At 41.3% G+C, this 25,715-nt stretch overlaps 1 protein-coding gene across 1 annotated transcript in view; it reads left to right on the plus strand.

Moving 5' to 3' along the window:
• The window catches only part of COL4A1 (collagen type IV alpha 1 chain), a 131,146-nt gene that overhangs the window by 44,518 nt on the left and 60,913 nt on the right, over positions 1–25,715 (plus strand). Inside the window, exon 2 of the mRNA XM_075711776.1 lies at positions 14,870–14,920. Coding sequence (XP_075567891.1) covers positions 14,870–14,920 — 51 coding nt within the window. The remainder of the gene's footprint in view (positions 1–14,869; positions 14,921–25,715) is intronic.

The raw sequence follows: 25,715 nt of genomic DNA on the forward strand, positions 1-25,715 counted from the left end.
TTCACTGGCCTGTTAAAGAGCAGAGAAAACAATGCTTCCCTTGATGGGTTTTTAGGAGTCGAAACAGATAAATGACTGACAATTTGTTGCAAAAATTATTAGTTTAACTGAACCAAAGTGTAACTCAGAGCTGAAGAGAAGATGCCCAGGTAGATTGTTGACTGGCGTTTTGTTAAAATATTTGAGAAAAATGTATAGGCTAAACTTCTGGTACTGCTTCCAGTCACAAATTTGTGGTAGGGTTATAATGCAAATACTACTAAACCAGATTTCACTTTAGGAAATACTCTTCCAGTTTTAGGCCTGCCCTGTGATGCTGCAGTTTTTAGAACTGGCTGCATGCAACAACTGGCTGAAATCTTTCACTAGAGCAATTAAATGCAGCTTTTTTCCTGTAGAAGTGGTATTGCCATAGGATGAACCTGTTTGGAAGAGCTTTGAGATCTGTAGGGAAGAAAAGTGGGTTTATAAAATGAAATTTTGTGTATATTTTGGCTGGCTGCTAAGTAGACTAAACATGCTGCATGCTTTTTAAGTCCAGTGTTTGACAAGTATGTTGAATTGCTGTGGTTACTGCTGCTGTTTCCAGAATACCATAAGGTTCTTTAAAAGTATTAATTGCTCGTTAACAATTGCTCGTTAACAACTCTTTGTTGAGTCTGCTAGCCAGAGTGAGGCTATCACTGTTTTACCTGTCTCCTCTTCCCAGTATTACTGAGGAGATTAGTGAGCTACTCTCCTATCTAGTGTTGTGAAGTATGAAGAATGTATTTTAAATTATATTAATCATTATTAATTTATTATTTCATTGTCAGAATTTTTGAAAAGGTTTAGATTCCTTTTAGAACAAAAGATGACTTCACATGAAATGAGCATTGTTTTCATCAAGAAATTGTTTAGACAGTTCTGATAAATTCATGCAATAAAAATTGCATACAGTCCAGTAAAATTTGACAAGCCTTTAAATACTCTGGCTGACAAAGTCCTCCTGGAAGGATTTTAATGACAAGTTGTATAAACCTGCAATATGCCATGGAGGTCAGTGGGGACTTCCCTTAAGGTTTTCCTTGCAGAAGCTGCAGCATTTGACACCTAGAGGCAAATCTTCTTAGTAGCAGGATGCTGCACCTCTTGCGAGACGGGGCCATGCGTTGGGGATGTTCCTGCCGTGCGGGTACAGCCACGGTTCCAGGGAGTGACTCTGCGGCAGCAGTCTGTCTGTGTTGAGGAACTGCTGACAGCACGCATGCAGAGCCCTGGCTGCAGGTACTGCATACCCACATAAAGCTACGTCGTTTCGTACGTCATGCAAAATCAGACTCGGGGAGGGCTGAAGGGTAAGGAACTGGTGATGGGGAGCAGAGGACTAAGATGGAGCAAACGGACACCGTTCATGCAGCTTATGTGACATGGAGGCAGGAGGTCTCCTGGGCAAGATCCAGCCCAGGGTGGTGGTGCTACCTGCATATGCACACAAACTCTTCCGCTGGTGATGAATCACCCTGCGGGAGGGTGTTAACAGGAAATTTGGAGTTGCATAAGCAAAACCACCGTGCTCAGAGCCCATCCAGAGGAAAGCCAGGCTCAGGCTTTCAGTTTTTGAGTTCAAAACGCAGCAGTCAGTATCCGTGCTGGATTGTACCTCACCTGGGTTTCTTCTGTGGGCCCAAGCCTAGAAGTCCAGTTAATCTTCCTGTGCTTTTCTCGCATTCTTTGGTGTGCATCCCAATCAAGAGGATTTCGCCTCTCCATTTATTTAGTCTAGGCAAGGATGGCTGAGGAAGAAGCCGTCTGCTTCCTATTGCTGCGCTGTTTTAGAGCTGTTACTTTTGAATGTATTTGTTTATGTTGATGTTCATGTTTATCAGCTAAGGGAAGGGAACGCACCAAGCACCACTCATGGACTTGCTGTAAACATTGGCAGAATGGCTTTGCTGGCTTCCTGCGTATCCCTCCTGAGGTGTCTCCTTTGCCTTCAGGTTTACAAAAACACCTTGAGGAGGGTTGGGGTGCTGGAGCGCTGCGTCTCCCCTGCAGACTCGCTCTTTTGCTGCGCTCCCCGGCGTAATGGGGGCTTGCAGGAGCCAGGCGAGTACTGGTCGCAAAAGGAAAGACTTAGTGATGGCTGTGGACAGTGTGGCAAAGAGGTGGCCTCTTCATCGGGGCCATGATGGAGGCAGTGCTGAGAGGGGGAGCAGCCGTCGTGGGGCGAGGAGCAGCACCTGCCTCACGTGATGGGGGTATCGGGGAAGGGGCCCATGACTCCGCGGCCGCAGGGATGGTCCTGGGGCCTTCGTGGCCCACCTGGGCGCGCAGGGTGGGCACCACCTCTGTGCCTGGGCTGCCATACCGGGTGTAACGCTTGGTGCCTCAAACAGCAGCTGCGCATTCATGTCCCGCTAACCACCGTGGTAAATGAAAGCGTCAGCGAGGAAGCAGGGCGGTTACATGGACATTAAGAGGGATATTTTTCTTCTCCACCTTTTGAGAAATCGTGCTGCAGCAAACGAGCTTGGCCTGCGGCCGCGCCGCTGTGGTTTGTCCTGCTGGCGGGCGAGGCCGGGCCCGGGCTGTGGGCATGGGGGCTTGCTCCGGTGGCGGCAGCCGCCCCTTCCCATGTTCCCCAGAGCTGCTTAGAGAGTGCCGCCATGTGTGAGAGGAGGGAAGGAGGGAGTCCTCCATGGCGGTTTCCTCTCCTCTCAGCCTGTTTCTGCCTCCAGCCTGAGTCAGGGGAACGCTGGGAGGTGGAGGATGGCCGGGAGGGGCTGCATCCACTGCTGGGCTGGCTGCCTCTCCCTCAGCCTCTGCCGAGTTTTGGTGGCATTGCATTTTGCCTGCCCGCTGGAGCTGTTTTGGGGCAGGCTTTCAACTACACCGAGCACCTGTACTCAGACTTACTATGGGTACCCTGGTGCTTGTGAAAATGGGGGCGTGTGCTGAACACCAAAGGCACAGAGGCTGGAGCAGCTCTGAGGCATTTCTAGAAAACAAACAGTTCATCCCTGCGGGTGTGGGTGTACTGAGAGGACAGCAAGGAGGCTGCCGCCTGTCCCCTCGGCATTGCTGCCACTGCTGGCAGAGGCAGCAGTTACAGGACACCATTGTAATGACACTGTTTCCATCTTACCACGTTACGGCTGGATCCAGCCTTGTACCTCGAGCAGGTGCTGGAAGTGGTTGTGCGGACCCATCCCAGAAGGCAGCAAGAAAAACAAACTCGTGTGATTTGTTTCAGAGACTGCAATCTCTCTGCCTCGTGAACGAGAATGAAGTTTGATGCTTGGTTTCCCTTCAGCCTATGTGCCTAGTAACTGCGAATGCTAGTTACAGTAAAAAGGCGAGTTAGAAGGCAGGGTGTTTGGATCTCTGTCACGCAGGACAAGGAGCAGTTTGCTTTGTACGCTCCAGAGTAGTTGCGTGTGAGGCAGGTGGTAAGCTCTGCAACAGCCATGGTGCTTCTGCAACAGGTTTTCCTGTCCTCCCCTCGGATTTTAAGTTGGCAAGATGAGGAATGGGAGCTTCTCACCTGTTTCACCTGGCTTCAGTTTGCCCATTCACAAAGTAGAACAGTAGGGTGGGCATTATTGGCAACGATTGCCATAATCAAATTTAGGAAGGGTCGTGCCCTTTGAAATGCGTTCCTGAAAGCGCTTGCCACTGGATGTCAGAAAGTCCTGGAGTATGCTCTCATCCTCAGCTGTCGGTGAAGTAACACCAGTGACTATAACACCAGAGGATCCCACTGGCACCTGGAATTTTTTTCACTTCTTTCAGAATATAACTGAAAGTGAAGTTCTTGAATTGGAAAAGGGTACAAAACCAACTGGACCGATATTCACTTGGTAAATACAGTATTCTCTGCTTGCTGGAGGCTAAGCAGTATCTGGCAGTCTGTGGAAATAGACCTGCTAGTAGAGAATGCTGATGGGAGGCTTTATATTTTAATCATAATGCCATTAGTTAGTATTCATAAACCAGTTACCTGCTTTGAGCTGTGCAGAACTGAGTGGTATAATGTGATATTCTGAAAATTTCACTAAGTAAGCAAATAACTTGATTGTTGCCAGAGCTTCCTGTAAAATAATGTATTTAGAGGAAACAGTTGCTTTAAATGTCATTTTTGTCCAAATATGGAACAACAGGAATAACTTTATATTTCCTGTGAACTAACTGGAATCTCCCTGGATATGCATTGCTTTGTGAAAATGACATTCACATCACCAACAGGAAAGTCATGTTCACAGAGCAGCTTTCAGGGGACTCCCATGACCCTACCTCCAGGACAGACCCCTGGGGAATTTGGAAAAGAATGTAAAAAATGAGGTCCCAGCAACAAAACATTTCAGCTCCAGCAGTCTGGTATTTTGACTAAGAAGGTGTGACTTTTTTTTAACATCTTTTTAGTGAAGTAATTCCAACCAATCCTAATTTACAAAATAAATATTTTCTGAAATAATTAATATTAAACATTTAAACATTAACCAATATTCCCCTAAGTGGCTAAAATACACTGGAGATCTCCGATAAGAATCTGTGGTCTGCCTGCAATTTTTGTGTGAACATCCTGTAGGATTCTTGTAATACTAAAAACAACAACAACAAAACAACCCTCCCCCCCAGCCAAGCAGAAAAAACCCTGCCAAAAACTACAAACAGGCCCCCCATGTCCCAAGAGCCATAATGAATATTTTTCTGATTGTATTCTATAGAGCTTTTCTTAAAATCAGTTGATTTTCTGAAAACTGTACAAGACTTTTAAATAAAACCAGAGCTGAATTGTTGTAATTAGTTCCAATTTCATCATGCATGGTGATATTTCAGACAGTAACTTGCCATTCCTTTCAGATATTATCTGTATGTTAATTCGGGACTCAAAGTTTCCCTCAGACTAACAGGGTTACTTAATTGATACACTGACATACTAGTAACCGTGAAGTGCCACGTTTTTCCACTGTGTAGGTTTGTTCCAGGAGATTTTTCATCTGGTCTAAAGCTATGACTAGAAGATTAATTAGGAGAACAGCAGTGCATTGACAGAGAAATGAGTGGGGACCACTTCTGCTTCCTTCTGTCCTGCTTATGTACATCAACCTACAGCCAAAGGAGGTCTTCAGGAGAATGAGTATTTTAATTCTTCTTATCCATGCAAGGTTTAATGAGCCTTTGGAGATTACTGGGTTACACTTATTTCCATTGCTTAAATGTAGGCATTTGGTGCCATTTGAGATATTTACATAGGCCTGGCAGATGTGACATGGGACTTAGGGGAGAGCTGTTTCCACCTGGCCTGGCAGCTGGAGGCAGGTGGTATTCTACAAGGACATCTTGAACGGCATTGTTCTTCTGTGCTGCTCTGTGAGTACTGGATCTACAGAAAATGGAAATGACACAACCAAGGACTTTAAACTTCTAGTGATTGCTGACTAGAGCTGAACTTAATTTGATGACCTAGAAGTTGAAAGTTGTAAAACCAATAAGCTGTCCCTTGGTTCAGGGAATTCCCTGAACAGTCATAGTTGACGTCTGCCCATGATTTGCTGGGAAAAAAAGGAAAAAAAAAAAAAAAGAACATGAAGATAAGCTGCCAACTTTTTTTTTTTTTTTTTTATGGGGGAGAAAAAGGACTTGGGAGAGGAAGAAAGACTGGAGCTTGCTGACATTATAAAATAATAAAATGTTCCCTTTTTTCTGTTATTTATCTGTCCATAGATATCTGAAATTGATGGGTTTACAAATGAAATGAGAGCTGTGCTCAATTTCTGTTCTCTGCTTTAAGTCCTGAAGATGAAGGCACAGGAGGTGTTCCTTTTCCTGAACTATTTGAGGGTTGAAGTTCAAATCATCAGTCCAAGACAACTTTGTGTCAGCTCCTTCCTGTAAGGGACAGACTTCCCACTCTTTGGGCGTTTGACCAAGGCCAGTCCTTTAGCACAGGCACCGCCAAGCAGCAGCAGTTACCCTCATCCCAGCAGAGGTTACGGGAGTGACCAAGGGTGAGGGACAGTGCACCAAGTTGCTCTCTTCTCCTTTCTGTACTTGTGCGAATGCTCGCGCCGAGGTTTCCATTTTAATTACCAATTAATACTACTTGTCCTAAAAAATGATAGTTTCTATGATTCACTTCAAGCTAGCCTTAGTAGTTTTTCAGTTTTGAAGTGATGTTTTTTGGTTTAGGCACTGCACTTAAACTGATTGTGGTTTTGGATGAGAATAGTGATGATATACCCCTCTGTGTTGCTTTAGTTCAAATGTCAATTTGAAGTAAATTCCAATTCAAGTTCAAATGCCAATTCAAACACTAATGGAGACAGAGTATAACCTTTAAAAGTTATTAGCTGGTACATTTTGGTCAGAAATGGGTGAGTTTGTCAGCAAGTTAGCGATTTGATGGAATATTTGACTTTAGAATTGCTGAAATAAATATTTCAACCATATTCTCTGAACAAAATAGTCAAAGATAAAATATTAAGAATAATAAAATTATTAAGAAAAAAACAGTTTCAGAGACATTTTTCAGGAATGTTTAAATAGTACAGTTTGACTTTTCTGATTTTTCTTCATTTGTTACGAGCAAAGGAAATAAACGCCTAGTCTCAAAAAGGAGTTGCTTTTTCCTGATGGTTACGTGAATTTTAAAGATGCCGATGTTCAGTGCAGTGAGGAGCTTTGAATCCACTCTTCAGCTCGTGGATGAGTCGCTGTATACCAGCCAATGCTTGGGAGATCTGCTGTCACACTTGGGTAGTGCAGTTCCATGCCCAGCTACCCAGCTCTTGTGGAGGCAAGATGAGAGCGAGTGGAAATGCCTTTATACTCCAGTGCTTTGGACTGTCATTAAGGAAGGTGTTCAGGTTCCCATCTCTGCTCTAATAAGATTTCAGTGTGCTATGTGAAATGAAATTATTTCAATGGGAGAAAGGGGGACAGTCTTGCCTTTGAAGTGCTCCGCAGTGCAGCAGGTTTCCTCCTCTTCCAGGAGTAGTGAGCTTAGACCTTCTGAGGCAGAAGATAGTGTATAGTAGAACAACTCTAAGTCTGAGTCAAACACTTAATGCGAAGCTGTGTTTTGAAGGAGAGTGACTTTGAGGTTTTGTGGTTGTTTTTTTTTTTAAATTGTGGCAAAGAAGAATGATGTGCTTACACTGAGCAATCAATTTGCTTTGCCAACACTTTTACAAATATGTTTTAAAACCCCAGTTTAAGTGGGACAAATTTAATTTTCCCCCACAGAGTTCCTGTCAACCAGTATATCAATACATGACTTAACCTTTCAAAATGTACTTGTAGCTTATACGTATGTTAATCCATACCTTGTTACCTTTGTCTAAGCGGAACTAAGTTTGTAAGTCTGTCATTTGTGGGTTTTTTAATAGATGAGAGTTCTTGTTTCTTGCAAATCACAATTTTTATCCTTTTGTTTAAATATAGTATAGTCAGATATAGAAACAATGAAGCTTTTCATGCTGGTATGTTTTTTCAAGAAAAAAAGAGGATTTTATACTGTTCAAGTGTAGCCATCTGTTTCCATAATCTAAAGTAAATCTAATATTACAAAGGCAAATAACTAAATTTTGCTAACTTGCTAAGACAGTCTGGATTTTTTTATTATCCTCTTTGTTCGAGCTAAGTGTAAATCAGACATTTTAGCAACATGAGTTTTTTTAAAGTTGTTAATGGACTGCAGAATCAGTTAAGAAAAATATTGAGGTTAACTGGAATATAGCAGTGATTTCCTCTTATGGTACTTTACATACAAAAGAGCAGTTCAGCCAATTCAATACAGTTATATCTAAAGGGTAAAGAGAAGAATAATAATACAGCCGGGGAGCTATTTTGACATTCTGAAGAGAGAAGAAAATATGAGAGGAATGCGAGATAAGTGTCCTGCAGCTGGCATCACCTCCCTATTCCTGTATTTGGTGGGATGTGAAACTGAAGGCATCTATTGATCCAGCTCTCATCAGCTACGTGAGTTGTGCATATATGTGTGTAGGTGGAAGCGCAGTGTCTGCTACGTAGCGATAAATCTCCCTTGGCCTTCCCTGTTGTGATTAGGTTAGCGTAGGGGTAGTAGGGGTGGATCGTGTGGAGGGAGGAGATTCAGACTTAAGTCTGTCACTGTCAAACAGCCATCCCCATCCCATTGGTGTAGCCATTGCCAGTGTTCAAACTTGGAACTTCTGTTGGAATTCAGTTCCAGTTGGGGTTTGAACTAAAGCAACATGCAGCAGGAAATCTTCAGTTTCATCAGAAAACATCATCAGTTTAAGTGTCATGTCTAAACAGAATATGTCATTTTATAATGAATGAATCATGAGATAAAATAATTATGACTATTTTTACTTGTTGAAGCATTTCAGCTATGAATTAGAAGCATTGTGAATAGTCAGAGGATTTTCCTATCTCTGCTATTCTCACCAGTCACCTGTTTACAGGATTTTCAGTCATTTGAAAGATACTGTGTTTTGGGTGGGAGAAGTGACTGTATTCTGTGGAATAAGATTTTCAACATGAACAAAGTTAAGTAAACAGTGAGGATTTTATTAAATTTCTACCTTATGCGTGTGCTTTACAGGGTAAGATTTGAACTCGATTGATACCTGTGCAATTAGCCTAAGCTGGTAGGCAGCTCAGCAACTGAAACTCAGCAAGCAGCATCTGAGCTGATGTTGTGGGAAAAAAATGCACTTCTGTAAAAGAGAGGAGCGTCCAAGAACTGACTCGGCCTTTGTATTTTTTTTGAGATTTCTGTAGCCTCCAGAAATGGTGCATGTCCAAATATGGCAGTCATCTCCCTCCTAGGCTGCTCATCTGGCTGTCTGCATCGTTCCTGTGTGAGTTCCAAGCAATAGTCCTCAAATGCCAGGAAAGTAGCTGGACATGGAAAACAGGGCAAAACGCAACAAAAGTCTGTAGCTACGATCTGACAGATGTCTTACAGGCTGAATTGCAGAGCTGAGTTTCTTCCATCTGCTGCAGGAACTTTTAGCAGCCTTCTCAGCTCTGTCACTCACAGGGCTTTAGGACTCCTAAGGCTCCTAACGTGATTCATGGAAGTTAGAGGTCCAGGTTGGGACGCCCATTCGTTAGCAGCACTTTTTTAGAACTGTATGTTAATATGATAGTAAATGAAGCACTGTCCTTTAGGGAAACATTCAGTATGCATATAGCACATTCATGTGCGTGATGTTGAAGGGATGTGATCTTTTTATAGTTTAATACTGATTTGCTAGCATGATTCACCAGGCTTATCAGTTGCAGACAGTCTGTGAGAACGAAACAGAACGGAAATGCTTGTCAAAAAATGAAGCAATTTGTATCACTAAAATGAGCTTCTGCTTCTGGGCTGACTGATATTTTGTGGGAGGAGTAAGATAAAATTAATGTCTTCAAATATTATATGAGAGGCTGGCTGTGGTGCAAGGGAACTATGGCTATTTGAAAACTTCCAGCCTACCAAGCAAAATAGGTGAGGTATCATGGTGCACCTGGCCAAAATCTTTGGATTAGTCTGTAACTGGCTCCTAGACAAAGGATAAAGAGCCTGCCTTTTCATCCCTCCCCCGCAGATTGTGCTTCCTGCCCAGCACCATTCCTTCTCTGTTTTGGCACTTGGAGGACAGCAGCGATTGCTCCAAGCTCCATGCAGTTCCTGGGGAAGGTGTTGTTTCAGATAGGATGTCTGGGAGATAGGACAAAAATATTTGTCTTCGTTTGTCTCATTATCTCTAGTCATGTGTGGCAGGAAATCATGAACTGGATTCTTCGTATCATGAGACCAATTTAAAATCATAAAAGTTTAGATGTAAGTAATAACTTGCATAGTTTCAGCTTACTTACCTTGTCATGATTATCTTTATTCCTTCAGGGTGCAGTTTCCCACTTAGGACTTGAATATGTAAGGTTCTTAAGTCATTCCTAAATGAGTACCAGAAGTGCAGATCCCTTGTTCACAGACTGAAAGATACTCAGCTAAATTTCTAATGCTTTCCAAGGAATGAAGAGCTATTGTTATACTCCGTCCCATTCTGTCTGTAACGTCTAGTCCGTGGTTTGATCCTCCGTATCCACTTTTCTCTTCATTTTTCACCTTGCTTTCACACATAGCCCATAATGCTTTCTGCCCAGTTCAGTCTAGTCCTCCAAGGTGTGCTTCATCTCTACTGAAAGCAAACATCCAAAATAGGTGAGATGGGTCCCAGACTAAGAAGTGCCTGTTTCTTGCCATTGAATAAAGGCAGACTGCAATGGCTATAGAGATGTTTGTACCTACGCTGGGTTAGGTGAACCCAGACCCTGATTTATGTACCTGCTGTAACCATTTTGCTCTCTCAGTTTCTCACCTCATTACTTATATGCCCCTTTATTCTTCTTAAATTGACCTTTGATCCATGAGCTGTTTCCAGTCTGGTCCTCCCATCTTCCCAGAGGACCAAGGGGAAGAAGCTCATACTTCCTTCTAGTATATGCAGAACGTTATCACATCCCTCAGATTCAAAACTACATTTCAGTAGCTGAGGATAATGCTATCCAGTAGTGGCTGTCATTGTTGGCCAGCCTTCCATACACCTGCAAAGGTTACAGTCAGTGACAGTAGGAGATGATGCTACTGTAAAATAAACAGAGTTTTGTAGCACAGGTGGCCTGTTCTGGCATAGCAGGCTACAGCACATGACTGCAAATAGGACCTTATGCAGCTGTGTTTCCTGATGCTCAGTACCTTCTTACCTTCCTGGCCTTTGGTTACTCTAATCTGAGGCTTAAAAAACAGGAAAAATTGAATATAATGGCATCATTTTTGGGAGCACAAAAAGAGGCCCGAAAGCACAAGTCCATTCTTCTGTCCATGCTAAATTTAAGAACAAAACCCAACTGAAAAATAAATAACAACATACTTTTTTTTCTAAAGTGGTGCATGTTAAGTAACAGGCTGAAGAAAATATGTGGGGATTAACTTGAAAACAGATGTTTATAATGATTCAATGACGTGTTTTAATTACATTCCCAGGTGCAATTAGAACAGACTTTTTCTGAATTTAAGGGATGTGTTGATAAAACTGATAACATTCTCCATGATGTTGGAGGAAGAAGTATGAGCTGTAAGCCTGTGTCCTCCAGCTCTGAAAAACTAAGAGAGGTCACATTGGGTCACTTCTTGAAGTGGGGGGCCCAATGTTTTTCCAGGTATAACTATGTACCACAAGAAGTAACACAGATTATTCAGTGGGTTGTGCTTTTCCCTCCTGGTCAGTATTGAGTTGGTGTTGTAGCATGTGTTGGCATTGTTTTCAGATCTAACTCTCTTTCTGTAGCACAGGGTTAATAGTCATTCTAATTGGTGTTAATTTTCATCTTTCTGTGCATTTATAATATAACATGGTAAAATGCTGAAATAATGTAAGAGAAAAAATGTGAATATTTTTGCTTTGTGTGAATATGGAGAAAGTTTAACCTCAAACAACAATTTCAGTGGATCTACATTTGAAAAAAAAAGAATCTCAACAAAAGCAATGAATTTTTCAGGAGCTGGTACTTTAGTTTTATTGGACAACCTTTAATTATTTTTAGTATTAAACACCCATTTCTCTTTGATGCTTTACTTTAAAAGAAAATGTATTTAACAAGTAAAAATGTTACTGTATTATTTAACTTTCCAGAGAGATGATGTTTATTGGTCTTGTTGGAGGTTTTCCAAATTCAAACTGGATTCGGTACATTTGCTCTTATTTCCCAGAAGTACTGAGGTCCCCCTAGAATGTGAAGCTTGCAGGTGTGGAGGGACAGGTGCCCAGCACCCGTGCTGAGGGCTGGCTCTGGGAAGGCACTGTCCCTGGCTGCTTCCGGATAACGGCTTAATGGGGCTGCTGCTGAAGGATCTCATGTACATTGGTGGAATATTCAGTGATACAAATGTTTTGCTTGTTTTCCTCCTAGTTTGTTTTTGAGGGGCATGATAGCAGTGAAAGTGACAGACTACGAAGATACTCACCGGTTGCTTTATGACTATGAGGAGGAAGAGGGGGGAGTAGCCCAGATGCACTTAAGTGTGTTGAAATACTTTGGTAACACAAAGTGAGTGTGAGCTTTTACTTGTGCATCAGTTAACCTGACTTCTCTAATATGTTATCACCTGTCATGTTTTGTAAAAAGATGAGTGGCTTTTTATGATTACGTCATAGAAATCCCAGTCTTTCGGTTGCTGTTGACTTGATCCACACAAACCAATTCCCAAATCTCTCAAGTCTCCATCTTAAGGCTTATGTGAACAAAGGCATGAAAGCTTTTGGTAGCATTTATTAATACTAAGCTCCCTTCCTCAAACACCTGCAGCAATACCTTCTCTCCCTTGCTTCTGAGGGAAGTGGCACTTAGAAGTATTTCATGTGGTGAGATCAGCTGTCAGGACTAGCAAGGCCAGCTGCACAGTCCACCTTCCTTCCCTCCTGAGATGAAAATGCCCCTCTCCCAAATCCTCCTGTCCATCTGCCCACCAGAATTTCACTTCACGTAATCCAGATAGACTTGGGAGTCTGTCAACATCTATGCTGAAGTACCATCATGTTCTGGAGGTACAAGTTGGCTGGTTTTTTACTTGAGTTTATCTAGTGTAGAAACCCCATGAGGTGGTGCTGTCCTAAGGAAAGCCTTTCAGAAAACAAGGAGCTCTATAGTTTCCACTGGAAAATAATTCAGACTGGTTGTATTTTTACACACGATTCTCCTGCTGCAATGAATTTGCTTTTACTGAGTGTCATAATGACAATTACAGTTAGTCATTATAGAGGGCAAGAAAGAAAGATCACTTGAAATGTTGTAGATGTAAGAAATGGACCAGAACCTTAGAGCTAGTCATTGTCTGGCCAGCAAACCTTAACAGTTGCTTCCATACCTAATATTTAACATTAGGAGCAGTTTGCTCTCTTAGAGGCTGTGGTTTTACTCAATTTCATAAAGTATGTCCAGAAGTACTTGTTGATATAGTTTCCTGTGGTAATTATACCAATCTTTAATTTCCTTTAAAAACTATCATCTTCCTATCATCCAGATGATTGCCAATTACTGCTAAAAAAATTTAGTAAATGAATGTTAAGAGATCTCATGGTAAACACCCAAAGGGTGTAGGCAACATTTTTTGTCATGAGAAAAGAAACAAAACCCACATTCTTCAGGTCTGTTATTTTTTCTCCTTAAGCATGGAAGATTCTATTGGGTTTGTGTGGCAAGGTTTTGGTAGCAGGGGGGCTACAGGGGTGGCTTCTGTGAGAAGCTGCTAAAAACTTCCCCTGTGTCTGATAAAGCCAATGCCAGCTGGCTCCAAGACGGACCTGCCACTGGCCAAGGCCGAGCCCATCAGTGATGGTGGTAGCACCTCTGTGATAATGTAGTTAAGAAGGGGAAAAAGTTGCTGCGCAACAGCAACTGCAGCCAAAGAGAGGAGTGAGAATATGTGAGAGGAACAACCCTGCAGACACCAAGGTCAGTGCAGAAGGAGGGGCAGGAGGTGCTCCAGGCACCAGAGCAGAGATTCCCCTGCAGCCCGTGGTGAAGCCCATGGTGAGGCAGCTGTGCCCCTGCAGCCCATGAAGGTCCCCGGTGGAGCAGATATCCACCTGCAGCCCGGGGAGGACCCCACGCCAGAGCAGGTGGATGTGCCCGAAGGAGGCTGTGACCCTGTGGGAAGCCCACGCTGGAGCAGGCTCCTGGCAGGACCTGTGGCCCCATGGAGAGAGAGGAGCCTACGCTGGAGCAGGTTTGCTGGCAGGACTTGTGACCCCATGGAAGGGACCCACGCTGGAGCAGTTCATGAAGAACTGCAGCCCATGGGAAGGACCCACGCTGGAGAAGTTCATGGAGTACTGTTTCCTGTGGGAGGGACCCCACACTGGAGCAGGGGAAGAGTGTGAGGAGTCCTCCCCTGAGGAGGAAGGAGCAGTAGAGGCAATGTGTGATGAGCTGACCGCAACTCCCATTCCCCATCCTCCTGCACTGTTTGGGGGAAGTAGAGAAAATCGGGAGTGAATTTGTGGCTGGGAAGAAGGGAGGGGTGGGGGAAAGGTGTTTTAGTTTTTATTTCTCATTATCCTACTCTGATTTGACTGGTAATAAATTGAACTAATTTCCCCAAGTTGAGTTTGTTTTGCCTGTTGTGGTAACTGCTGAGTGATCTCTCCTTGCCCTTATCTCGACCCATGAGCTTTTTTTGTTATATTTTTTTCTCCCCTGTCCAGTTGAGGAGGGGAGTGATAGAGTGGCTTTGGTGGGCACCTGGCATCCAGCCAGGGTCAACCCACCACAAAGATAAATCATGAACTGCAGTTTTACCTTCCCTTTCTCTTCAAAGCAATGGCACATATTTATAGAGATTAAGTATTTATGCAGAATGGAAGCCATTTATTAACAAACTGATATTAAAGAGATGCTTCTTTGACTGGACTGCTTTTGTTTTAAATATTCTGTTGGGCTTTGAATGTATGAATATAGAATCCTAGAGGAGTATCCACTTGTTTTAAATTGAGACATTCATATTGCTAGATGCAGAGTATGTGTGTATTCAATAAAAATGAGTTATTTTTTAAATGGTGGCCCAAAAGACAATGGTTTAGAAGTAATATAACAGTTTTCTATGGTTAAAAAATATAGCAGATTTCTTTCTTCTTTTACAAAGGCATCTTTTATTGGACTGTGACTGAGATCAGAAGTGTACATCTATATAAAGATAACACAGTATTGCATTGGGCGTGGCAAACATTCCCCATGCTGACCAGCCTTGCAGTCTGGGTGGTACTGCTGACATCCCTGGCTCATTGCGGTATGTTCAGCCTCTCACCCAGTTCAGAAAATTAATCCTCAATTTCTCTTTTATTTTCAGGGTTGTTCCGGTTGTGGAAAATGTGACTGCAGTGGAGTAAAAGGGCAAAAGGTGAGTAAGTCAGCCCTCTCTGCTTCATTATCTTGCTTGTTTAAACCACATGGTGTATAACCTACTGGCAGGCAGGTGAGCTGTTCGTTTCAGTGAACACTTGCAGTGCCACAGGGCATTGCCAAGGCCAGGCCACGCACCCTTCAGCAGGGTTTCCGAAAAGCAGCCAGCTCAGTGTCCGCAGCAGCAGAGGGCAGGAGAGCCAGGGGTGGGAAACAGTTGAACACCCTGACTGCAGTGTGAAGCCCCTAGCCCGGTGCTTGGCCATGCCCTCCCTCTTTCCCCATCAAGTGGGATGCTAACCCGGTACTCTCACCTTTCCTACACCTCACCTCCAGTCTTTTCGGTGGGTAGCAGAAGTCCTGGCTTGACATCCTGACCACCTCTGGAAGCAGTGCAAGCAGGTCAGTTCAGAAATGCTCCTCTCAGCGTGCTGTGCAGATTGCTCTCCAGGAAGGCTGTGATGCCTCATAAGCAGCATACCCTGACCAGGGTTAGCCCTGGGAGGCAGTGACCTGCAATGGGAAGAAGGAGGTTAATAATCAACTTAAATACAGAAAAGTGTTTCAGGTCAAGAAAAAAAACTATTTAAAACTTTTTGACAGAACCTTGCAAATGATTTTTAAAGTTCCCATTGAGCTATCGAAACTTTCTGTGTATGAAACAGAAAAGGCACTTTAAAGGCTTCTTTTAAAGCAGTAACAATGAAGAAAAAATATAGCGTACTTAAGCATTCCGTGAATTCCCCCTGTAAATTACCTGCTTTTGTAAATATTGTAGACATTCAGTCACTCTCCTTATCTCTTCCAATTTTGCTGTAGAGATTTTAATCTGCAGTGTGGTCTGTTCTGCATGCACGTGTACTGTATATCTACCATTATAAATGAGTGTAAGCCAAAGGTTTTATTATCCTGTGATTGCAGTGAGAACATTCTTTTGGGTAAGTTGTTGAGGTCACCCAAAGGAGTGCTTAGAAGACATGGGGGTATTGTTTATTTTTTGTTTTGGGGGGTCTGTTTTGGTTTTTAAAAATAAATATACAGCTATTCTACATTCTCACATGCGATAGCTACATATTTATGGATGAGGGTTTTAAGAATGTTTGTTGGTGGCCTTTGGTGATTTCTAGAACAAGGAATGTAAATGACTTGATTGGAGACCCAAGCAAAGATAATTTTCTTTGTAACAGAACATAGTTTAATTTGTGAGATAGATGAAAAGTATTGAGGTTCACAACATTTTTTAGATGGACTGTCACTTTTTTAATGACCCATTAATATCTGTTTAATAAAAGTCAGCTATACATTAAAAAAAAAATAAAGCAAGGATTTTGGAAAGGTTCGTAAATCTGAATTTATTCCTTGATATCTTGATCTTATTTTTCAGTAACAAGTACAAATGAATCATTGTAGAATGAGAGAGATATTACGTTATAACTCTCTTGTTGAAAGCCGTTAGTTTTCGGTTCATAGAGTACACCAGCATCTTGTAACTAGATCATTTTAAAAAATGATAGTTTGGGAAATAAATTGTATTAAAGCTTATGCTTCATTTATTACCAACTGCAATCCTGACTCTCTTTGCTAGAACTCTTGCTGGCATTTTTCATTTGTATAGTCTCAAAAAGTTCTTTTTGAAGGAAGTAGGTGCTTGTCTGATATGCTAGAAGCCAAAACTACCTCAAATTAATGTAGGTTATTTAAAAATGTAGAAGAGAGAAAAATATCAGTCCATAGCAACAGAAGTAATAGTAAATTCCAGATCTCAAGCAAACTTGTCCGGCGAATCGGTGTACTCTGCACTCTTCCTAATGGGTTCCATCACAAACTTCTCTGACTTTAAACGCGTGCACAGTGAAATATTTACATACTTTTAGACTGTGTAGGAAGTGTAATTATTGACATTAGAGACATCTAGACAGGTGAATGAATAGTTATACCTAGAAAACAATATTCAAGAAAAGCATTTGAAGGTATTTTGGAATGCATTTAGAAGTGCCTTGATTCAGATCAATATATATCAATGCTTGCTCATCAAGTTAACAGTCTGAGGCTTTCAAATGTGTACTTAGGATTTTGAACAGAAAACCGAGTTTGTTTTAAAAACATCTGCCCCCTGCCCTTGTTTTAGCCTAGTGCAGCTTTGCATCCCAAGTCTTTACATTTAATGCCTGTCTAGAATAAGGACAGCCTGCCACCCAGTCCCAGGCCTGAAGACAGAAGTTGGTGAGGGAAAGCAAGGGAAGCATCCTTCCTGCTTGCCTCTGTAATGTTTCTAGAAATGGTCTTTCCAACCAGTGCATTTGGATTTGAAACATATCTCTGCTAAACATGGTTCCCATTAATGCACACATCAGTAGTGGTACCTGTTACCTCAGAGATCTACGTGAATGTTGCTTAATCAGAGAAGGACTGGTTAGAAAGACTGATCCTAGCCAGGATCCAGGCCAGAAGAGGGCTGCCATGCCCAGCTCTTGTGGTACCCCAGGAGACCACGTTAGAGAACATCTGCTCTCCACTTCTCCTGTAGCCACTTGCGTGGGAAGTACATATCCATTCCGCCCTGCACCATCCACAGCCAGCATGTTGCCTACACTGGAAACCCTTTTGATCTGGCTTCCATGTTGTGCAGAAGTGCACAACTGCTGAAGGGCCTTTTCCAATCCACCCACACTCTTCAGCAACATAACCACACCAGTTTACTGCCGTGGGAGCTTTGGCAGCTGCGGAAGTGGGTGCTGGGTTTACTCTTTAATGCCTTAATTATTAACATCTGGAGATATATTTCCTACCATAGTGTGGGAAGAAGTTCCAGACCCTATGATTTGGGGGTGGGGTTTAATTAAAATACGTTTGGCCAAATAATCATATTAATGATCTCACCAGAAAAAGTGCTGAAAATAGTATTTGACTTAAAACCTGTGAAATGCCCAAGAAATATTACCCAACAGCATTTCAGACATGGAAGAGTAAATTATATTGCTATATTTTTCTCTCTCATTTGAGAATCTTTTCATCAATATGACCATTTGGATGGCCGTATTTAGAATACATTCAATATGTTCTCTCATTAGGCTGTTTCCATGAAAATTGCATCTCTGCCAAACTCCTTAAAGATGACTCATACTTTATCAAGGGCATATAATTGACAAAGTCTAAGGGTTTTCGTCCCTTTCAGAAAATTTCAGAAAGTGAATGTAATTGCAACAGATGGCTCTTATCCTATAAAGCCTTTATTATTACACTGAACATCAGGCTGTTATTTTAAGCTATATAATGTCAAGTATCAAGTATTTGCTGAACAAAAGGTGCAGAAATTTTAGAAAAACATAACATTGCTAAAATAATACAATAATAAATAATACCTTACTGTTTTCCATTAGATAGATTAGCCTAAAACATCTTCATTTATTTCCTCTTACACTTTTTATTTGGTTTTCTGCATAATAACTGACTGTTCTTTCTAACCTTGCTAAAGTGTGAGATCTGTTTAAACTGATTAGAGCTTGAATGCTTGCCTACATTTTATTGGGTTTCTCACAAGCAGACAGAAGCTATGTTTTCTCTTTTGTGCCTACCTAGATTTTAAGAACAATTTCAAGCAGCTGTGGAGATAAGAAGTTCTAGCCATTAATGTGTGTAGAAAAAGCATGTTAAGCATTTAATTACCATTTAGAACAAAGACTGTATAGAGCCGAGTAAAATTCTCCATGCACTGACTTTTTCCAAGAATGTTCATTCTCTCATTCATGACCATTTACACTCATTTTACTCCATATCAGAAACATGCATAAACGGAGGTAACAGTGGAACTTTGCTGTAATAAATACAGAATGATTAATTTTCTAACACTTATCAATTAGAATGCATTAAAGTATAAATTCTCATTCTTTAATATAAATACCTTATGATGCTTGCCCTGCCTCAGCATTACCTGTTAAAAGTTAAAGTCACAAGAATATCAAATGTGATTTTGTCATTGCACATAAAGTACTGCGCTTTTAAAAAAAAAATCTCTGCTAGGAAATTCTGAAAGAAAACAGAAAATAAGAATAGAATTAACTCTTACATAACTGCTGCTTTTGAGGTTTTTTTTGTTTGGGATGTAAGAAAACTTGAGCAAATCATTTTATATTGGCATATTTTTGTTTGCCTAATTCTGAGACTGTGTTTGTATTATTATACCTACATAAAAATTACTTCTCCATTTCCCTTGATGGGTGCATCGTCCCTGTGTGGATTGACCATGCTGCAAAAGTACACAAGCTGGCTTTGCTTGAGCCATTTTGGGTCTGGAAGCCAGGTAGCTCTGTTACTGGCTTAGGCTGAAAGTCACTGGGACATCTCTGTGGTCCCCCGTCAACAGGAGCAGTGACCAGTCTTTTCGCTCCTGTGCACTGATACAGTCTGACAAGTCACACATGGTTTTGCTGTCTGGAGGTGATTGTGCTTCTCCATTTTCTCTGGGAAATGAAGAGTTGACTGTTCCAGTTGACTGTGTCCCTCTATATTGATTTTGGTTTAGCTTTTTTAAGGTTTACCAGACTGGGATGGCCTTCAAGGCTTTTCCTGTCATTTTAGGTATCAAAAGACAGAGCAAAAATATTTGTGATATTGGTGAGTTAAAACAATATACAACCCTGTGTTGGAGAGAAGCTCTGCCAGTCAGTGGGAAGATCATTATTAAGTACTTTGGAGTTTCCTTTACAATATAGCAGAGGGCAACAAATCAGTTCCTCTAGTGGAGCAAATGAGTAATCACTAGATCTATGCTTTTCATATTCAATCTGTATTAGCAACATCAAGACTTTTTTAATAAGAATGTTCATTTTTATACTTTCCATTGACACTATTTCATGTCAATGTTTAGTATTTGGTTTTAATCAGTTCTTCCATAGTTTTCCTCAGTGTTTCTGTTTAAGTGGCTGCTGTAGGAACTTACCTGGTGTACAGCACCTGTTCATGCCTGAGTTCAAAAGACTATGAACTGAGGACACCAAGGAAAGCACAGCTAAATTATGCATCCCAGAGAGGGACATAAAGTTGACAAGAGGGGTGATGGGCAATGTGGGAGGCAAGATTGTGTTTGCACAATCTGGAAAGGGCTAATAGGTTACATGAAATCATCTAATCATTCCTGAAAGGGGGAAATCAGAAGATCGTAATAAAATAAACAAAGATACTGATCAGCTGCAGATCTGATGTTCCTCAAGAACACTTGTGCTTTATAAATAGTTTTGAAAATCAGGCCATTGTGACAATATTTGTGTTAATACTGCAGTGACAGTAGTGTGTTTTTATTGATTTACCCTTTCTTTATGTCACTCAGAGTAAAATAATCCTTTTAATTCAAATCAGGGAAAAAGAACATCTATATTTCATAAAGATGAAATAAAACAAAACTGCTATTCTTGAAAAGAACAAGATATCAAAAGACTTTGAATAATATTGAGAGGGATATGCTAAGTGTTGAAAATTTTCTACAATTTCCAAACTGGCAGACCAAACTGCTAAGTGGCATCTGGAGCCATCAGATTTTCTTCATTTGAAGTGGTCATTGGAACCATTTGTCCCATTTGCCCAAATGAAACTGAATGTCTCTGGCAACGTTTGATATATTAAGATGTATTTTTGCACTCGGTATGGTCCGTATCTTTGATTAGCAGAAACTAGTGGATTACACTGATGAATGTATCTCTATGGAAAGAGTGCTATAAAAGCAGGTATCCCAGTAATACTATGTGATGTGGTATGCTCATTTTTAGTTTTCAGAGCTGACTTCTAAAGGTTTTCACACAGTGGTATTTCAGCTGGTATAATATGACCTTTTAAGCAGCTGCTGCCGGATGCATATCTTTGCTTGTAAAGGTGTTCGTATAATAATCTCAGGCAATTCTTGATGGAATAAAACATGCTCTCTAGCCTCACAGAGTTTGATTTTACATTTCTACAACTGCTGTTAGTGTATGTCTTCATTATGGTTTCTTGAAGGATTACAGGGCTGTATTTTCATCTGAAGCATGTAAGCCTCCAATGAAGTCACTAAAGTTTCCCAAACATGAGATCAAAGTAAGATGAGAAAAGACCTGTAAGATCTCCACTGCTCTGAGATCTGCATGCTTGGGATCTGCAGCTGCCCAGTGCCTGTGCAATACCCATGCATAGTTTGGAATCTTCCCAAATTTAAAATTTTGTCCGTGCAAACAGAGTCATGCTTCCAGTATCTACTGACTACATAGTGATTATAAAACTTATCTCGTGGTGTGCAGTTTTTTAGTATCTGGTCACATGCACGACAGCACCTGCTTCTTCTGCTTTCTGTATGTTCATCTTACTGCCCATACCACTAACACTCTATGATACACACAGGGTTTTGTGGGTGTAGATTACGGGTCTGGGACAGCATATGTCTGGGGAACAGCAGTGGCTACATTTTCTAGTTTACCCCTCAGGCTTCTTTCAGTCATTCTGCCATTCAATTTATATTGTGTTTGCTGGGGATCTTGGACCAAGCCAGCCATTATAATTGAGGGTTCTGTGATATGTCAGTTCCCACACAAAAATTTAATACTTAATGCACTTAATATTCAGTCTCTGCCTACATTTTCTCTATAGCAGTATTCACAAGAAGCAACCTGAGCATAGGTAGTTATTACTAGGGAACCACAGTAATATGGTAATCTCCTTAAGTCACTTTCTAGTCTTTCTAGTCAAGGGCAAAAAGTGGTTTGGGGTTTTGGGTTGGGTTTTTTTAATCTCATACTAGGAGTAGGTAGTTGTTTGATTCTCTTTGCTCAGCTACCTCCTGTTTCATATTTTCGGCCTGTGTTTTCAGTGAGAGGTCATAACTTACATTAGTCATTGAAAACATCTGGCCATATGATCTTGGCTTTCAGAAAAGCAGGCCTGAATTCTCTTGAAGTTTGGATTTCATCAAGAAAGGGTAGAAAGCCAAATTTCATACAAAACTCTCAAAAACAGTTCCAGCAGAAGCAATAGCAAAACTTGTAGCCATATATGCCTGGAAGGAGACAGAACAGTAAGAAGCAGCATGAAAGTGGGATTTTCAAAGGGGAAACCTGAAGTAGCTGCTAAACAAGTGATAGTGGAGTACTTTATCACGCAAGCAAGTTCCTAACCATCTGGAGAACCTCTTTAGTTTAGCCAAGAAAGAAGCTTAGTAACACAGAAGGAGCAAGAACAGCCGAGAAAGCATTTTTAAGAGATGTTAAAAAGGATTTACATTTCCTTTCAGGTAAGTATAACACCTGAGAACGTTTTACAGGACAATAAGTAAATTGAGTGATAGACAACATAGCAAAGAAAGTTAACCTAAATGATGAAAATAATTAATTAACTTTCAGTAACAGGTAAAATCTTCTCCTATATCATCTTTAACAACAGAAGAAGAGCAAAATTAAGGTAAAGCCAAGGGAAAAGCAACTTAGATGCCTGTCTGGGAAATCATGTTTCTATCCCTTAGAATATTTAAGAGTAACTAGAATGGCAAAACCTACCCATAAATTTTGTAGCTTTTAAGGAAAGCATGTGACAGCTTCCACTGAAGTTCAGCTGGAAGATTTTTAAATGTTTTGATAGGCCAACAAAAATAATTCTCACCAAGGCTAGTGTCAAAGATCAGTGTGCACAGTTAAAGTAAATAACTGAGTTGACTGAGTGAGTGAACGCAGACGCTGGCATCGGATCGGATGTCCTCTCGCTCTTTTCTCATTCGACACTGTTACTGACTGCAAACTGATGCAACAAAAGTATTTCATGGCTACTTAGCAGAATACTAGAAGCTTTGGGGCGGGCAGGGCCGGGGGGGGTGGTGGGGGTGGGTGTTGGTCACCCTTTGTACAGTTTGCTCTAATGCCAGGCAAAGACTGAAAGATGCTGCATGTCTGCAAAACGGGTGGGTTTAAGCGGTAGTAATGGAGGGCAGGGACTCTAGCACAGAGGGGCAGCCTAAAGTGCCCTCTCACTCCCAGGTCAGGAGCTAGGTGAAAAAAAGGGAAGAATACCAAAGGCTCGGATAGTGGGAGCAGTGAACAGAGAAGCCGGTGCTGCTGCCAGCTGTACGCAGCACCTTTGACGAGATTCGTGAGTTAAGGATGCGATTACAAATCTTCAATTCAAGCTTCATTCCTGTTCGAAAATTTCCAAAGCAAGGAAATCCAGCAAGGACGCACGCAGCCTCGTAAAACTCCTCCAAAGGGATCTCTGTAGGAAGTTCTAGGTATTAAATGGAATTAATTTATGTCAATGCCAAGGCATGGGAGCTGAGGGACGATGTGTACCTCGGAAAAAAAGGAAAAGGATAGTGCTTGGAAAAGGGAAACTCTCCAGATGTAGGCAGGGGAGATCGGCTTTGCCGGTGCGAGGGGGGGTCGGCGGGGAAGGGCTGTCCCGTGTGGCTGTCGCCGTCCCACGCCCCGTGGCTGTGTCACTTCCCCGCGGGCTCCTCTGGGTGGCAGTCATACATCACGGATAGCGTGTATTCTGACAGGACCCTTTACACAGACTTGCCGCTCCCCCCCGCCACCCCCCCCAAAAAAAAAAAAAGGAAAACCTTAAAGACACCTACCAAGCTCTCTACCGACTTCTGGTCGGCATTCACTGACAAGTAATGACGCTGATATGCTCCACAATGTCAAAATAAGGAAAATAATTGGTTTTCAGTATCATTAATAATTATCGCATCGTTGACAATTTAATTTAGGTTTAGGCTGAAAAACCCTGAAGGTACTGGAAGAAAATTATATTGTAGCATCTGTTCTCCAATGCTTCTGGTTGAGTCAAGAGACTAGAGATTAAATTGAAGAAACACAGATTTATGCTTTTGAGGCACAATGTTATTTGCCTTCTGGTATTTTCATGATAAAAAGTCAGAAGCTAGACTATTTCCTCTAGCTTTTGTGGAAAGATATTTTACTCCTATGAAACTTTCAAAACGTTTAAAACTTTAGAAGTGCCATTTCAAGCCTAACCCCCAAAAGCAGCTAGAATAGCAATGTCTAGAAGAGTCTGTCATGTATTCTGTAAGATATGAGCTACTTCATTATGAGAACTTTATTGCAGTCTGCCTTGTCTAGGACCAGCTGCCCATGTTTTTACTATTTATGGAAGAGATTATTTTCTGTAAATATGTCCATGACAAACCTTTGGCAAGAGAATAAAACTTGCATGTAACGTCACATTTCATTCCAGGTCTAGGATCTGAACAAAAATAAATTAAAAAAACCTGAAAAGTTCAAGACCTTTTCTTTTCTGCTGTTTCATCTTTCAATGTGAGCCTTTAAACAATGCCAAATGCAAACAAATGCTAAATAATTTTCACTAATGAAGAAGGAAGGGTGTGGAGCATTTTTACCCCTTATATTCTTGGACCTTCAGTGCTGGAAGTGATTTAACACAATGTGCAATAAAACAAAGGAAGAGTTACTCAGACCTAATGAGTTCAACAGATGACTAGAAGGGGTGGGAAATATAGTACCCTTTTGATTCAACCTGTCTCCAGGTGATAGAATTTCCTTCTTTTTACACTCCGAACTCTTTTGTCCTTCAAACGTCCTCTTCTCTCATGGCTCTTTGAGGTTCTTCTGTTCCCCAGGGTGGCTCTAAGTGGTGGGAAGAGGCTCCTTGACCCACATCTGATTTAAAAGAAAAAAAGTTTGGAAAAACTCATGCGTACCTTTGGTAAAAGGTTCGTGTGACTTCCTCCTGAAACATCATGAGCTCTATGGTTTTGGTCTTTTTATTTTTTTCAAAAAACAAGAAAAGTTTAAACATAAAGACAATGAACGACATACCTTGGTGTTAAACTGCCAAGCTTTGTGCAGACATATATCCAGAGCTGGAAAATAAAGTTCACTTGCTATCTATTGGTTTCTGATATATATAGAGAGATATATATATATATATACACTATACAAAGTCTTGTCTTTGTATTCCCGTCCTTCATATACCATGCCTTCAATCATGCTTTGAGGTAGACTACTCCTGGCTTATAAAATGTCCAAACTAGGGATCATGCATGCTGTCTTTTGTGAATGAATGAAAGGTGCATGGAGCTCACTAAACTTCAGTGAATTTTTCCTTCTTTTTTCTTTCTTTTTTTTTTTTTTAATGGAGGGAAAACAAGCAAAATAATATTTTGCTGTAAGTACAAATATGTTCCTCCTCAGCACCCTAGCTACTTCTGGATCTGTAACATTTGTCTACACTAGAGTCAAAATCACACAAAATGTACATCAGCCAAAGACGCACAAATGTAAGGAAACATTGAGAGCTTAAGTGAAAAGTGTACATGGCTCAAGAAGTCCTAAAAACTGAAATTTGGGTACCTCTTGAAAAAAGCTGACTATCACAGTTGGAAATTGAGGAATAACTATGGGGTAGGCAAGAAGAGAAATTACATGAAGAAGGCTTGGTAAATTATGTAGGAAGGGGCCATTACTTATAGCTGGTTTAACTCAAATTGTATGATGCTGATAGGCAACCAGCTGCTTGACACTAATTAAATGGAGGCTGAGTCTGTAGCCATGACTGACTTTTGAATGTTAATTTTATTTCAGTTGGCTTATTTTACTTATTCAGCTTCTGAATCAAATTCAGACACACTGTATATCCACCCACTTACTTGCACACCAACTAAGCACATACATACTGATATGTAGAGAAAAGGATAATCAAAGATCGTTATTTCTATTTTTATACTCCTGGGAAGCACTTAGCAGCTTCCTGAGGAATGCTCTGTGCAGCCATGAGGCGACACTGAAATATGCTTTCAGTCT

Source organism: Pelecanus crispus, chromosome 1 (genome assembly GCF_030463565.1).
Source record: "Pelecanus crispus isolate bPelCri1 chromosome 1, bPelCri1.pri, whole genome shotgun sequence".
Taxonomy (NCBI): domain Eukaryota; kingdom Metazoa; phylum Chordata; class Aves; order Pelecaniformes; family Pelecanidae; genus Pelecanus; species Pelecanus crispus.